The sequence below is a fragment of the Coregonus lavaretus genome (genome assembly GCF_964263955.1).
Source record: "Coregonus lavaretus genome assembly, contig: HAP1_SCAFFOLD_863, whole genome shotgun sequence".
Lineage (NCBI taxonomy): Eukaryota > Metazoa > Chordata > Actinopteri > Salmoniformes > Salmonidae > Coregonus > Coregonus lavaretus.
Window position 1 is genome coordinate 140,580 of NW_028160124.1, and position 16,945 is coordinate 157,524.

The window sequence follows — 16,945 nt, forward strand, 5'->3', positions numbered from 1 at the left end:
CATGCTATGCCGATCTAGTATTTATATATCTAGCCTCCAGAGTTGCGTCGCTTTGGGATTCAGGAAAGCGAATGCTGCTTTGTTTTCCTTCTGCTGACTGTGACAGCCAAAGTCAGCTAGCTACGCTAGTCAGCCAGCTGGCTAACAAAGTTGTTCATTAAACGTTCTTTGATATTAAAAGTGCACGAGGACAACTGAAAATGGAGAGCGACTCAGGTAACTAAGCAAACTCAATTTCATATGGACCTTCTCAGCAAGTAAGTTGGTCAACGTAGCCAGCTATCTAGCTAGATGAGGCAGGTAAACTTTCCTAATGCTAAAAAGCTAGCCAGACAACGTTAGCTAGCGTGTAGCTAAAACTGAGCCAATTGTCGTTGTTATTGTTAGAAAAATTCCCTTACTTTTTGAGTTCCATGACATTAAATAGCAACAGTAACTTGATAGCTGAAGTTATGTTTTGATAGTTGTAATTGTTGAGGTGTGGTTTTTCATGTGTACCTGACTGTTGCAATGACTGTATGGCTACACCACTTCCTGTACATTCACAGCCAAATAATTTAGTGAGTTCAATTATGATATTAATACAGTGTATTGCATTCAAGTATTGCTCTTTAAAACACACATTTTACTCTCACTTCATGAACTTGAACCCCCAGCCTCTTTCCCCAAAACCCATGTTTTTACCATATTTCTCTCTGACAGTGTTCTACACTGACCGTCTGGGAGCACCACGTAACCCACTACTGGACCAGCTCCCCAGCTACCAGTCTCTGCTGTACCGGAGAAAGCCCTCCGCCTCGGGCAGTACCAAGCGCCGTGGTAGCTCACGGACCAGGGTGGGCTCCTCCAACAGCGGGAAATGGGGACAGACCACAGTGGCCAGACAGCATGAGGAGAAACTCAGGACTCAGACCATACAGAGACCGGTCAGGGAACTGCCCAAATCTATGGCGGAGAAACGCAGAGACAAGTGAGATCTCTGACATATAATACAGTGGCTTGCGAAAGTATTCACCCCCTTGGCATTTTTCCTATTTTGTTGCCTTACAACCTGGAATTAAAATGGATTTTGGGGGGGTTTGTATCATTTGATTTACACAACATGCCAACCACTTTGAAGATGCAACATATTTTTTAATGTGAAACAAACAAGAAATAAGACAAAAAACCAGAACTTGAGCATGCATATCTATTTACCCCCCCCAAAGTCAATACTTTGTAGAGCCACCGTTTGCAGCAATTAAAGCTGCAAGTCTCTTGGGGTATGTCTCTATAAGCTTGGCACATCTAGCCACTGTGATTTTTGCCCATTCTTCAAGGCAAAACTGCTCCAGCTCCTTCATATTGGATGGGTTCCGCTGGTGTACAGCAATCTTTAAGTCATACCACAGATTCTCAATTGGATTGAGGTCTGGGCTTTGACTAAACCATTCCAAGACATTTAAAAGTTTTCCCTTAAACCACTCGAGTGTTGCTTTAGCAGTATGCTTAGGGTCATTGTCCTGCTGGAAGGTGACCCTCCATCCCAGTCTCACATCTCTGGAAGACTGAAACAGGTTTCCCTCAAGAATTTCCCTGTATTTAGCTCCATCCATCATTCCTTCAATTCTGACCAGTTTCCCAGTCCCTGCCGATGAAAATGTTCTTGGGGTGATGAGGTGTTGGGTTTGCGCCACACATAGCGTTTTCCTTGATGGCCAAAAAGCTCAATTTTAGTCTCATCTGACCAGAGTACCTTCTTCCATATGTTTGGGGAGTCTCCCACATGCCGTTTGGCGCACACCAAACGTGTTTGCTTATTTCTTTTTTTAAGCATTGGCTTTTGTCTGGCCACTCTTCCATAAAGCCCATCTCTGTGGAGTGTACGGCTTAAAGTGGTCCTATGGACAGATACTCCAATCTCCGCTGTGGAGCTTTGCAGCTCCTTCAGGGTTGTCTTTGGTCTCTTTGTTGCCTCTCTGATTCATGCCCTCCTTGCCTGGTCTGTGAGTTTTGGTGGGCGTCCCTCTCTTCGCAGGTTTGTTGTGGTGCCATATTCTTTCCATTTTTTAATAATGGATTTAATGGTGCTCCGTGGGATGTTCAAAGTTTCAGATATTTTTTTATAACCCAACCCTGATCTGTACTTCTCCACAACATTGTCCCTGACCTGTTTAGCGAGCTCCTTGGTCTTCATGGTGCCCCTTGCTTAGTGGTGTTGCAGATTCTGGGGCCTTTCAGAACAGGTGTATATATACTGAGATCATGTGACAGATCATGTGACACTTAGATTGCACACAGGTGGACTTTATTTAACTAATTATGTGACTCCTGAAGGTAATTGGTTGCACCAGATCTTATTTAGGGGCTTCATAGCAAAGGGGGTAAATACATATGCACGCACCACTTTTCCGTTATTTATTTTTTAGAATTTTTTGAAACAAGTTATTTTTGTCATTTCACTTCACCAATTTTACATGAAATCCAAATAAAAATCCATTTAAATTACAGGTAGGACAAGATAGGAAAAACGCCAAGGGGGATGAATACTTTTGCAAGGCACTGTATGTCATCATACAGTGTTATACTGGTGTAACATGTATTGTAAATATAATATGAAAAGGGTTGCACTGTATAATAAAAACATACAGTGGGGAAAAAAAGTGTTTAGTCAGCCACCAATTGTGCATGTTCTCCCACTTAAAAAGATGAGAGAGGCCTGTAATTTTCATCATAGATACACGTCAACTATGACAGACAAATTGAGATTTTTTTTCTCCAGAAAATCACATTGTAGGATTTTTAATGAATTTATTTGCAAATTATGGTGGAAAATAAGTATTTGGTCACCTACAAACAAGCAAGATTTCTGGCTCTCACAGACCTGTAACTTCTTCTTTAAGAGGCTCCTCTGTCCTCCACTCGTTACCTGTATTAATGGCACCTGTTTGAACTTGTTATCAGTATAAAAGACACCTGTCCACAACCTCAAACAGTCACACTCCAAACTCCACTATGGCCAAGACCAAAGAGCTGTCAAAGGACACCAGAAACAAAATTGTAGACCTGCACCAGGCTGGGAAGACTGAATCTGCAATAGCTTGGTTTGAAGAAATCAACTGTGGGAGCAATTATTAGGAAATGGAAGACATACAAGGCCACTGATAATCTCCCTCGATCTGGGGCTCCACGCAAGATCTCACCCCGTGGGGTCAAAATGATCACAAGAACGGTGAGCAAAAATTCCAGAACCACACGGAGGGACCTAGTGAATGACCTGCAGAGAGCTGGGACCAAAGTAACAAAGCCTACCATCAGTAACACACTACGCCGCCAGGGACTCAAATCCTGCAGTGCCAGACGTGTCCCCCTGCTTAAGCCAGTACATGTCCAGGCCCGTCTGAAGTTTGCTAGAGTGCATTTGGATGATCCAGAAGAGGATTGGGAGAATGTCATATGGTCAGATGAAACCAAAATATAACTTTTTGGTAAAAACTCAACTCGTCGTGTTTGGAGGACAAAGAATGCTGAGTTGCATTTTTTCTGCAAAGGGACCAGGACGACTGATCCGTGTAAAGGAAAGAATGAATGGGGCCATGTATCGTGAGATTTTGAGTGAAAACCTCCTTCCATCAGCAAGGGCATTGAAGATGAAATGTGGCTGGGTCTTTCAGCATGACAATGATCCCAAACACACCGCCCTGGCAACGAAGGAGTGGCTTCGTAAGAAGCATTTCAAGGTCCTGGAGTGGCCTAGCCAGTCTCCAGATCTCAACCCCATAGAAAATCTTTGGAGGGAGTTGAAAGTCCATGTTGCCCAGCGACAGCCCCAAAACATCACTGCTCTAGAGGAGACCTGCATGGAGGAATGGGCCAAAATAACAGCAACAGTGTGTGAAAACCTTGTGAAGACTTACAGAAAACATTTGACCTGTGTCATTGTCAACAAAGGGTATATAACAAAGTATTGAGAAACTTTTGTAGGTGACCAAATACATATTTTCCACCATAATTTGCAAATAAATTCATAAAAAATCCTACAATGTGATTTTCTGGAGAGAAAAAAATCATTAAAATGCAAATCAATTTATAAGTTTTTCTGGATTCTTTTGTTGTTATTCTGTCTCTCACTGTTCAAATAAACCTACCATTAAAATTATAGACTGATCAGTTCTTTGTCAGTGGGCAAACGTACAAAATCAGCAGGGGATCAAATACTTTTTACCCTCACTGTATACTATGTAACTGTATAAGTTACAGGACATCATAGATTTGTATGTTTTTAACTGAGTCTTACTGTGTTGAAATAATTGGTTATCTGCCTTCATTGCCTTCACTCACTGTAGGGGCCAGCAGTGTATAGCTATTGCTGGGCAGGCAGCATTTCATTTTCTCGTATCAATTTGAGACATTACAGGAAGAAAAAAAATGTATGCACTCACTAACTGTAAGTCGCTCTGGATAAGAACGTCTGCTAAATGACTAAAATATAAATATAAAATATAAATATAAAATATTAGTGAAGGAATGCTCTCTGAATCTCTCCCAGATATGGGACTTCTCAAGCCTTAGGCCAATAACAGAGCACAACATTCACTACAAGTAGGCTACAATTTCATGAACATAACCATCGGGCTAGAGATGGTTATGTTCATGGAGGACACTATATTGAGTTTCTGTCAAAGCTCTCTTGGTGGATCCTGGTGTGATGTTAGCATTCTTGAAAAAGGCTTGGTATGTAAACATTGACTGACTGATTGATTGCTTAATATATTGACTGATTGATCATCTGACAGGGACCAGCGTTTGGAGCAGGCCAAGGATCTGAGCAGTTGGAGGCAGTGGAGACAGAGCACCAGACGGACCCTGAGGAGGCTGAAGGAGGATGGGTTTGAGATGCTCAGCAACCTGGAGCTCTGGAGGGGAGACATCCACGTCATTGAGGGTAGGAGAGTAGATGCCAGGGACAAAACAACCTGTTACTCCTATTGACTCCTATTGACATCAATACATGATTTATGTCAAAGGCTGAGTTACACGAACAAAGCTCAAAATTGGATTTGTGAGGGACAAAGGCTAAAGTGTCAACAGAGATTATGTAATATCTCTGATGATAATTGGGCAATTAGAAGTTTTCTTGCTCATTTGTGTGTCTTCTGTTGGAAGCATTGAAATAAATGAGTGCATTGACATTGATCTCTTTAAGATCCAAGATGGTATCTAAATCACTCATCCCTTCCGCTCTCCGTATCCCAACATAGGGATGTTTGGCACAGGGATCCTGTCCTACTTCTCCTTCCTCCGTTTCCTGGTGCTGCTCAACATCGTCATGTTCCTGCTCATGTTCGGCTTCGTCATGCTGCCCATCATCACCGCCCCCCATGCCTCAGGGAACACCACCTTCAACCACGTAGATGGTAACACAGGCCTTTATATGTTATAGTAAAGTAGACCATATTATACATGTAACTGTCAAGAGAAAGGAAACACACACCCTTTAAACCCCCCTATGCTCCTTTGAGACCCCTCTTTCAAAGTCACTTCTTCCAGCCATGGTAGCCAAAATAATGGGCAACTGAGCATTTTTATACATGACCCTAAGCATGATGGGATGTTAATTGCTGAATTAACTCAGGAACCACACCTGTGTGGAAGCACCTGCTTTCAATAGACTTTGTATCGTTCATTTACTGAAGTGTTTCCTTTATTTTGGCAGTTACCTGTACATCACAGGAGGTTGGTGGCACTTTAATTGGGGAGGATGGGCTCGTGGTATGGCTGAAGCGGAACGTGTGTAATGGTATCAAACACATTGTTTCCATGTGTTTGATGCCATTCCATTTACTCCGTTCCAGCCATTATTATGAGCCGTCCTCCCCTCAGCAGCCTCCTCTGCTTTACATGTGTTATATAATATTTATGTAAACTGTAGTTCAGGAAGAGATTGACACCACCTCCAACCCTGTAGATGGTAATAACATGGGCTTTATTTATCATAAAGGTTCAGATAGAGAGTAGAGATATGGGCCATGTAGTCAGTAACTGTTCTGAGACATCAAGAGCATCACGATCATGTTTACATTAGATGATGAATGTTGTATTGTTAATCTCGTCTATATATATTTTTGAATTCAGTGTTAATGGACTTCTAGCTAGATGTCTTACTAGCATTGTATTGTTCCTGTGGGTTGCTTTTGTTGTGTTCCACAGGCAGTGAGTGCAGGAACTACCCCAGCACCTCTCGCCATGGCCTGGTGGTTTTCCACCAGCACATTACAGACCTCCTCTCAGGGACGGTACGGACTACCCTCCTCATATACCACGCTCTATTATTCATGTAATTCAGTCACTCATTGTACGCCTGCATAGAACTGTAGATGATGTTCTGTGACTGAAAATGACTCCCTTGTTTGTTTCACATCTTACAGGGCTTTCTGGAGCAGACCTACCTCTTCTATGGTTACTACAAGGTAGAGGCCATTCACTTCCCTAAGTTCACCTACAACCTGCCTCTGGCCTACCTGCTGGTCACTATAGCCTACCTCTTCCTCAGTCTCATATGGATCGTCAAAAGGTAAAAAAGTGCCCTACCTTACTGTATTCAGACTAGTAATTATACTAGTCTTTTGGATAAACCGGTCCTCAAAAGGCACATTTTCTCAAACATGCACATGCTGTCCAATAGTTTTTCATGGTCATGCAACATACATAGAAGTCATATACAGTTATAGAAATACTTATGTTTTTTTAGTAATAGACTGAACTTTCCAAATCTGCATTTCTTGTCGTTCCCCAAAGGTCTGCGACTGGCTTCAAGCGTAACCTGGTGCAGGACGAGGATCGCTTCCAGAGTTTCTGCAACAAGATCTTTGCCGGATGGGACTTCTGTATCGTCAACGAGAACGCAGCCAGGCTCAAGAGGAGCAGTCTTCTTTATGAACTGAAGGTGAGGTGTCAGTAGTCAGTCGAAAGTAAATGATAGCATAGGTTGACTCAAAACAACAGGGAGCAATGTGATTCAACACTATTGACAAAGTGAATTTACAGTTTTTCTCAATTGTTTACACACAAATACTGGTACTTGAGACACAATGACCACAACATGTAACTCATGCACAAAACCCCTGAACCAATTCTGCTAAACTACAAGCACAATTCCTGCTTTACAATCAAATTGCAGTTCTACAACACACTTTTTTCAAAACACTACACACAAATCTTTGCATTTGGCACAATTTTCATGCAGAAAATCTCTTGTTTTCACAATGAACACACTGCCATTCAAATATGCACACTGACTCATCACATGGGCAAACACCCGTCACACAGTTTTACAATTAGCAATCAGAGCTTTAGCATAAAAGGACAACAGGTGAGCTCTTCTGTTTTGGAGCAATGGATGCCAACATTGGAAACAGAGGCAGAGCCAGAGGAGTGAGAGTAAGAGGAGGAGGACAAGGACGAGGACGAGGACGAGGAAGGCCAAGGACCGTAATCTCTGATGAGATCCGAGCCACTTTGGTTGATCATGTGGTCAACCATGGTCTTACAATGAGGGAGGCTGGGCAAAGAGTACAGCCACATTTGAGCAGGTACACTATAGCATCCATCATCCGGACATTCCGAAATGAGAATAGGTAAGAAATCTACTCTCACTAGAAAATTGCAGTACTGCATATCAATACTGTTCTGTAGGACTGTAAAAATAAAGTATGTTTCAAGTATTTGGGAAATGTATTTCTACTTTGTATTTACAGCATTTTACTATTTGTTTGGCAGAACTGAAAGATTACCAACACAAGGTGGTCGGGAACGTGTTCTGTCTCCTGAACAGGAAACTGAAATCATGAACATGGTCCTAGAAAATAACGCCATAACATTACGGCAAATACAATTTTTTTTTATAGAAAACAATGAGATATTTCAAAATATTGATAGGGTAAGCTTATCAACACTGGACCGTGTCTTGCGCAGAAATAATCTCAGGATGAAGCAGGTCTACAGGGTGCCATTTGAACGCAATTCAGAAAGAGTCAAAGAATTGCGATATAACTATGTGCAAGTGAGTCCTATACAATCCCACAATTGATGCATACTCTCAACACTGTGTGTATACATATTTCAGTATTGTAATCATAATGATTGTGCTTCACAATAGTGACCACTCCATGTCTATTTCTGATATTGTCATGTGTGTTTCAGAGAGTCCTTGAGCTAGAGGTGGCTGCAGTGGAGCACCAGTTCATCTTCATTGATTAGGTTGGATTCAACCTCACAAAAAGACGAAAGAGGGGAAGGAATATCATCGGCCAGTGTGCCATTGTTCAAGTCCCTGGCCAGCGTGGAGGGAACATCACAATGTGTGCAGCGATTACCCACCACGGCGTCATCCATCACCATGCTACCCTTGGCCCCTACAACACCGCCCATCTGATCACATTCCTGGACACACTAAACAACACACTCATTCCACCAGATCAGGTAGATGGCCCAGAGCAGCTCAGGTACGTTGTCATTTGGGACAACGTAAGTTTCCACAGGGCTGCTCTGGTTCGTAACTGGTTCACTGCCCACCCACGCTTTTTAGTTGTTTATCTCCCTCCATATTCTCCATTCCTGGAGATGGAAAGTGTATGACCGAAATCCACAAACGCTTATACCTCTTCTCCAAGCTATGGAAGACGCATGTGGAGATATAGCAGCTGATGCTTTTCATGGCTGGAATCGCCATGCTAGGCGATATTTCCCCCGCTGCTTGGCCAGGGAAAACATTGCTTGTGATGTGGATGAGGTGCTGTGGCCAGACTGCAACAGAAGAGAGGATGCAGCATAGTTTTATTTTTATTTTTATTTTTTTTACTGTAACTGTATACATTAAATTCTTCTGTTTTGTATGTAGACCACTGTATGTGCAACTTTGTGTTGGTTGGGAATGGGATGTACACTGTGTACATTGTTTTTGTGGGAAAAATGAAATATATTTGTTACCGTGTATTTGTGTGTTCTGAGTATAAAAACAATATTCTCAAATATTTTACAACACACTTATGTATGTACTGTCTGTAGTAATGGCAACACTGAACCAAAAAAAGGCCTAAGTCATTATGATGAATGGAGAAGAAGTGTTTTCCATTCATCATAGTGTTTTATATTGAGCACATCAGTGTTCAACTGGTTCTTATAAATGTCTATTCATATGATGGTTTGTGTGTGTCATTTGAAAACAAAATACAATTTTGATAAGAAATAACATTGTTTTGAATGTAAAGTTTCATTTTGCTGGATAATTGAGGGGTTTTGCCCATTGTGTGTGTGTTTTTTGATTTGTGTGTAGAGTTCTGAGAATATAAGGCATGCTTTCAGAAAATGTGTGTAAACAATCGAGAAAAACTGTAAGTCCTCAGTTCACACATTTCGGTTACAGCCATATAATGTAACAGAACCATATCGGTTCACTTATCTTTACCACTCTCGCTTCTCACTGACTGTTCTACTAGTCTTTTCCTTTCAGAAGTAGCTGTGTTTATTTGTTTATTCATATATACAGTATAAATGCTTATAACTGCATATAATAGAGATCCTATATTAATTCCTCCGTCTTCTCTATGTCAACAGACTGATCTGGAAGAGGAGCGGATCAAGCAGAAGATAGCAGACAGGACACGGAAGGAGAAGTGTAGGATCTACGTGATCCGACTGATCCTGAATCTGTTTGTCATCGCTGTACTGGCTGCCTGCTTCTACTCCATCTACATAGCCACCAACTTCTCCCAGAAAGCACAGATGACTAAGGTACTATAGCTAACATGTATTGGAGGATTCTTTTTAAATCACATTGTGATAAACCTTTAAACAGCAATATTAGTTTAGTTCAGTTTAGTTTAATTTCATGTGTACTATAGCAGCTTAAAGCTGAATTGCAGTAGAACATACGAGAATACAAATTTAAATCAATAAATGGAGATGCAAGACGATGAAAAGGTCATGAAGGGAGTTGAAGCAGGAGTGGAGGAGGGAGCATCTTGGTCACAGCCACGGAGGATAGATGGTCAGAGTCAGTCAGAGACAGGTCTGGAGTCTCCTCAGCACACCTTGCTGTCTCTGATGTCCTCAGCCTCTCCTTAGGAGGTACAGTTGAAGTCTGAAGTTTACATACACCTTCGCCAAATACATTTAAACTCAGTTTTTCACAATTCCTGACATTTAATCCTAGTAAAAATTCCCTGTCTTAGGTCAGTTAGGATCACCACTTTATTTTAAGAATGTGAAATGACAGAATAATAGTAGAGAGAGTGATTTATTTCTGAAGTTAGAAGTTTACATACACGCAAAAAATGTTTTGGGGGGTGGATACATACACTCATTTTGGTATTTGGTAGCATTGCCTTTACATTGTTTAACTTGGGTCAAACGTTTTGGGTAGCCTTCCACAAGCTTCCCACAATAAGTTGGGTGAATTTTGGCCCCTTCCTCCTGACAGAGCTGGTGTAACTGAGTCAGGTTTGTAGGCCTCCTTGCTCACACACGCTTTTTCAGTTCTGCCCACACATTTTCTATAGGATTGAGATCAGGGCTTTGTGATGGCCACTCCAATACCTTGACTTTGTTGTCCTTAAGCCATTTTGCCACAACTTTGGAAGTATGCTTGGGGTCATTGTCAATTTGGAAGACACATTTGCAACCAAGCTTTAAATTCCTGACTGATGTCTTGAGATGTTGCTTCAATATATCCACATAATTTTCCTTCCTCATGATGCCATCTATTTTGTGAAGTGCACCAGTCCCTCCTGCAGCAAAGAACCCCCACAGCATGATGCTGCCACCCCCGTGCTTCACGGTTGGGATGGTGTTCTTCGGCTTGCAAGCGTTCCCCTTTTTCCTCCAAACATAACGATGGTCATTATGGCCAAACAGTAATATTTTTGTTTCATCAGACCAGAGGACATTTCTCCAAAAAGTACAATCTTTGTCCCCATGTGCAGTTGCAAAACGTAGTCTGGCTTTTTTATGGCGGTTTCGGAGCAGTGGCTTCTTCCTTGCTGAGCGGCCTTTCCGGTTATGTCGATATAGGACTCGTTTTACTGTGGATATAGATACTTTTGTACCTGTTTCCTCCAGCATCTTCACAAGATCCTTTGCTGTTGTTCTGGGATTGATTTGCACTTTTCGCACCAAGGTACTAGGTCTCTAGGAAACAGAACGTGTCTCCTTCCTGAGCGGTATGACGGCTGCGTGGTCCCATGGGGTTTATACTTGCGTACTATTGTTTGTACAGATGAATGTGGTACCTTCAGGCGTTTGGAAATTGCTCCCAAGGATGAACCAGACTTCTGGGGGTCTACAATTTTTTTTCTGAGGTCTTCTGAGGCTGATTTCCTTTGATTATCCCATGATGTCAAGCAAAGAGGCACTGAGTTTGAAGGTAGGCCTTGAAATACATCCACAGGTACACCTCCAATTAACTCAAATGATGTCAATTAGCCTATCAGAAGCTTCTAAAGCCATGACATCATTTTCTGGAATTTTCCAAGCTGTTTAAAGGCACAGTCAACTTAGTGTATGTAAACTTCTGACCCACTGGAATTGTGAATTATAAGTGAAATAATCTGTGTGTAAACAATTGTTGAAAAATTACTTGTGTCCTAACCGACTTGCCAAAACGATCGTTTGTTAACACGAAATTTGTGGAGTGGTTGAAAAACGAGTTTTAATGACTCCAACCTAAGTGTATGTAAACTTCCGACTTCAACTGTAGCTTGTCAATAGACCTATACTTCTTTTAGGGGTGTCAAACATACGGCACGCAGATGGTTTGAGTAAATATAAAATACATGCATATTAAAAATTCCCCAGGGGGAAACTATCTTAATCGCCATTTAAATTACTAAAACCAAATCTAAACTGTGTAGAAATGATAATGGACCTGCATGTATAGTCTCTTCACTCTGTCCAGCTTGCTAACAGTCATCAAAAGGAAAACTAGACAGTCAGGGAGCATTGAAGAGTGAGGCCCTCCAGACCTCGGTGAAGACCGAATGCGGCCCTTCCTCAGTACTGTATACTTAATGACATATGTATTTTCTGTTTTGCTTCAAACGCGTCATCATAACAGGTGAATTTCATCCTGGACCTGATCTATGAGTACCTACCGTCCATCGTCATCACCCTGGCCAACTTCATCACCCCCCTCATCTTCTCCCTCATCATCCAGTATGAAGACTACTCCCCCGCCTTCGAGATCCGCTTCACTCTCATGAGGTAAACAACAGGACTGGGGTTGTTTTCATTTCAATTCAGGAATTAAAATGAATTTACATTTTTCAGTTTACTTCCTGAATTGATATGAAATTTACCCCAGCCCTGGTAACCAAGCACTTCCTTCTGTGGAAATCAATGAATGATGCTGTTGATGTTTCAATTCGATTCCAGTTTGCATACTGATTTAGTAGTGTTTTTCTAGCATCCTGGTTTGGATAATCTAATTTTTTAAAATGTCAATCTTTCCACAGGTGTGTGTTCATGCGCCTGACCAGTATCTGTGTGCTTCTCGTCTCACTCTGGGGTCAGATCACCTCTTGCCAGGAAGGCGACTGTGTCTGTGGGTACAACCACGTCCTCTACCCGGTGAGTGGGGGTCAAAGGTCACCGTAAATATACAGTACATATTGATGTTGGAAGGTACCATTGCGCAGTGGTGGAAAAAATACCTTATTGTCATACTTGAGTAAAAGTAAAGATACCTTAATAGAAAATTACTCAAGTAAAAGTGAAAGTCACCCAGTAAAATACGACTTGAGTAAAAGTCTAAAAATATTTGGTTTTAAATATACTTAAGTATCAAAGGTAAATGTAATTGCTAAAATATACTTAAGTATCAAAAGTTAAAGTATGAATCATTTCAAATGTCTTATATTAAGCAAACCAGTAGGCACGGATAGCCAGGGGCACACTCAGACATCATTTACAAACGAAGCATTTGTGTTTAGTGAGTCCGCCAGATCAGAGGCAGTAGGGATGATCAGGGATGTTCTCTTGATAAGTGTGTGAATTTGACAATTTTCTGTCCTGCTAAGCATTCAAAATGTAACAAGTACTTTTGGGTGTCAGGGAAAATGTATGGAGTAAAAAGTACATTATTTTCTTTAGGAATGTAGTGAAGTAAAAGTATAAGTTGTAAAAAATATAAATAGTAAAGTAAAGTACAGATACCCCAAAAAACGACTTAAGTAGTACTTTAAAGTATTTTTACTTAAGTACTGTGAGAGATGTATTATTTTTATAATTGATGGGATGACTAACTTAGAAAGAATGCATTCTTGACTGGGCTAATGTAGGTTGTGTCACCTGGCAGGCTGTGATTGATGTGAAGAGCTGTTTTGGGGGGTAAGATGAGATAGGGATTTGTGTCTCCAGATACTGGAATATACTGGTTCTTTGTGATCTGTGAACCTTCCTTGGACGTAGGAATGGTGTCTAAGGGAGCTGGCTCTTCTCACTATGACAGGTTGTTATGATATGGACTTATGCCTGGCAACAGGGGTGCATCAACGGATAGGCTGAGTAAGTCTAAACCACGCTCAAGTCTTTGCTCTGATTGGCCAGCAGAGAGGTGGGAAACTCTCTCTGTCAGAGTATTTGAACAAGAACCTAGAACAATGGGTTAGTTCTCTGGGGTGCCCTGCGAGGTATTTCAGAGAGCCCGTATATACGAAACATCATATTTACCATTGAAGGTTTTTGCATTAATTAAAATAACTAGTATATCTTAGAAGTCGTGTTGACCTCTTTTGTTCCTAATACCAGATTTGAATTGACGCAACTTTGACAGTACTTTACAACACTGCCATTGCGTTACTATGATCTCATATGATTCTGCCTCTGCCTACAGTGTTGGGAGTCTCGTGTGGGCCAGGAGATGTACAAACTCATGATCTTTGATTTCATCATCATCGGTGCCGTCACTGTCTTTGTGGAGTTCCCTAGGAAGTAAGTCATCTTTTCTCTTGTCTTCTCTCCTCTCCTCTCCTCTTCTGACGGTTCTTTCTCTCCCTCTCCCCCCTCCCTCCCCTAGACTCATAGTGAACTACTGTGACTGCGGCCTGGCCAAGTGGTGGGGCCAGCAGGAGTTTGCCATCCCCCAGAACGTCCTGGATATCGTGTATGGCCAGACCATCTGCTGGATCGGGACGTTCTACTGCCCCCTGCTGCCCGCCATCTGCACCATCAAGTACTTCATCATCTTCTACATCAAAAAGGTAATATACCATAGAAAAAGAAATACTAGAACGTGGGCCGGTGGACATAATTGTATTTCTATGTAATACAGCATCAGGAAGGTACTTTATATGAATGACTGTTGGTGTTTTTGGTTGTAGCGTATGGTTTAAGCTGGGTCTAAACATCTGGTTACATACTCTAGGTAACCGTTGTTCCCTGATTGAGTTGAATGAGACATACTGTACCACATAGGTAATAGTATAGGTCAGGATATTTCCTTATCCTAATTCCTTCAGCCAACTGATAGAGAAAAGGACAATCACATACATGTGTGTATTATGTTGACTGAAAGGGAATTCTCACCCACAGATATGTTGATTAATGTATGTATTGTCTACCCTGCAGGTAACCCTGGTGAATAACTGCCGCCCGACCACCCGTCCGTTCCGAGCCTCCAGCTCCAACTTCTTCTTCCTGGCTGTGCTGCTGATTGGCCTGGCCCTGGCCTGTGTACCTGTCACCATTAGCATCGCACAGTAAGTACATGGTTGCAGTTAGCCTAGCATGCATCTTTGCACTGAAACTCACCATGCACCAATCTCATACCTTTTTCACACTGCTGAGCCTAACTGAGCTGTACTGCTTTACTGTTGCTGAAACTGGGCTGGAAAGGAAAATATTTGAGTCAGCACAGTACAGTTTGGCTTGGGACCGTAGTGTGAAATAGTATCAATCTGCTCCTAGATCAGTTGTTGGGGACATAAACGAACCCTCCCTGTCTCTCCCTTATCAGGATCAGCTGTTCCCAGGCCTGTGGTCCCTTTGTTAACTACACCACGTCCTGGGAGGTGCTCCCCCGGGCCGTGTCCCAGCTGCCTGCAGGAGTACGCACATTCCTCCTGGCCATCTCCTCTGAGGCCTTCGCCGTCTCCTTCTTTGTCATCACATGGTACGGGTTCCGGCCAATGATATCACTCCTTGTTTTATTTATCTTAGTTCAATCAGTCTGTCTACGGTTCATTGCCATTTGATATCCAGGCTCATAGATTGTGTTTTCAGCCAATCAATCAATAAAATGTATTTATAAAACCCTTTTTACATCAACACGTCATCACAAAGTGCCATCAAAATTCTGTTTTGTTAACCCTTGTGTCTCTTTCCTTCCTCAGCCTGGCTATGTTTTATGTCATTGCTCTAGCTGGAGCTCACAAGCGAGTTATCAACCAACTGAGGGAACAGCTAGTCATGGTGAGTAGCTACAGTAAGCAGTCTACTTACAGGGCTGCACAGCTCTATACTGTACAGTAGCTACAAAGGAGTTAGGGTTAGGGTTAACACTTTTTTTCCTGACCATATAACCTGACCAGAAAAAAAATTGACGTCCTAGTTATCTGGCATAACATTGTTATAGGGCATAGGGTAAACTTAGGCACTAACCCTCCTCTTCTCCCTGTTCGGGCCAGGATGGGCGAGACAAGCGTTTCCTGATCCAGAAGCTGTGTCAGGCCCAGAGGACCTGTGCTGTTAGATTCCCAGGTTCTGGTTCCCAGTCCCACTCCTCAGACAGAGTCAGCCCCAGCTACCGCTCCAACTCTGGGGTCTTCCTGGTCCATCCACCCCCAGACTCTGCTACTCATGTCTGAAATGCTAGGATTAGGCCCCTGAGTTTTACCTGACCAAAAAACTCAGGGCCCTTGATATTACTTGTAACTGGCTGTCTAAACACTATTACTGGCAGACACTATAGGGGCTGGTTTCCCAGATATAGATTAAGTCAAGCCCTGGACTAAAATGCATGCCCAATGGAGAATCTCCATTAAAGTAGCTTTTTAGTCCAGGAAACCAGCCATATCACTGGCAGACACTAGATTTGAGGAACACTAAGTAACTGGGAGATTAGCTTTGCCAATCAAGACTCTTTGGTTTTGTTCCAACGCAAATTGAGATCTGAGGATGTTCAAACGTTTTACAATATTGGACCAATAGTTTGAACTCAAAGCTGGCAAAATAGCTACTTACTGCCTTTGGTGGGGAATATCTTGTTGTCCTGTTTGTTGTTGACTACTAGAAACACTACTATTTATTTGTGTTGTCATGATGAGAATTCTGCTGACTATCACATTTTCCCTTCCAAGAAGGACTCTTCTTATGACAATAACCACTATAAAGCTTTGAATCTCCCTTTTCAGTAAGTTAATACTATTTTTTCAAAGCTGATCCCATATTGTTCCACGCCTATGAACACAACATTCTTCTTGCACTTTAAGTGTGACCTTACTGGTTTATCTTTTAAAGTTATACTGTATTGATGTGTCAACTTATATTCCTTATTCTCTTGTTTACTATTTCTATTAACTCCCTTTAAGTATTAACTTTTAATGACCATGACAAGCTACATGGGATTCAACATTTCAAAATGTATTTGAGATCTACTGTCCCAACTTCTGCTACATACCAAACTGAACTAATACTTTGTACTGTACTCTGTCTCCACTGCCTATATTCCATAAAGGGGAAGCTTTGTCATTTAAAGTATTGTATCCATTGCAAACCTTTGTTTTTGGGTGAACTGTTACATTTTAATCAACTAAAAAGATATCATTTTGGCAAAAGGTTTTGTTTTGTATCATTCCAAAATATGTGTGTTATTCATCATTGAATTGAGGATGGAAAAGGAAAATAAATAATGGAAGTATTTAAAACGTATGTTATTACTTGTTATATTTTGTGTGAATATAACTTGTTTAAT

At 41.6% G+C, this 16,945-nt stretch overlaps 1 protein-coding gene across 1 annotated transcript; it reads left to right on the forward strand.

Annotated features, from left to right (window-relative positions):
• The first annotated feature begins 81 nt into the window (after nt 1-81).
• On the forward strand, nt 82-16,901 carry LOC311122115 (transmembrane channel-like protein 7). Its single transcript, XM_084196521.1, has 16 exons — nt 82-216; nt 703-970; nt 4,776-4,924; nt 5,241-5,396; nt 6,190-6,275; nt 6,408-6,553; nt 6,778-6,925; nt 9,595-9,771; nt 12,092-12,237; nt 12,489-12,603; nt 13,868-13,965; nt 14,051-14,234; nt 14,602-14,732; nt 14,990-15,145; nt 15,366-15,444; nt 15,660-16,901. Exons 1-16 carry the CDS (start codon nt 201-203, stop codon nt 15,837-15,839), a joined length of 2,235 nt encoding a protein of 744 aa, XP_084052647.1. The 5' UTR covers nt 82-200; the 3' UTR covers nt 15,840-16,901.
• The last annotated feature ends 44 nt before the right edge of the window (nt 16,902-16,945 follow it).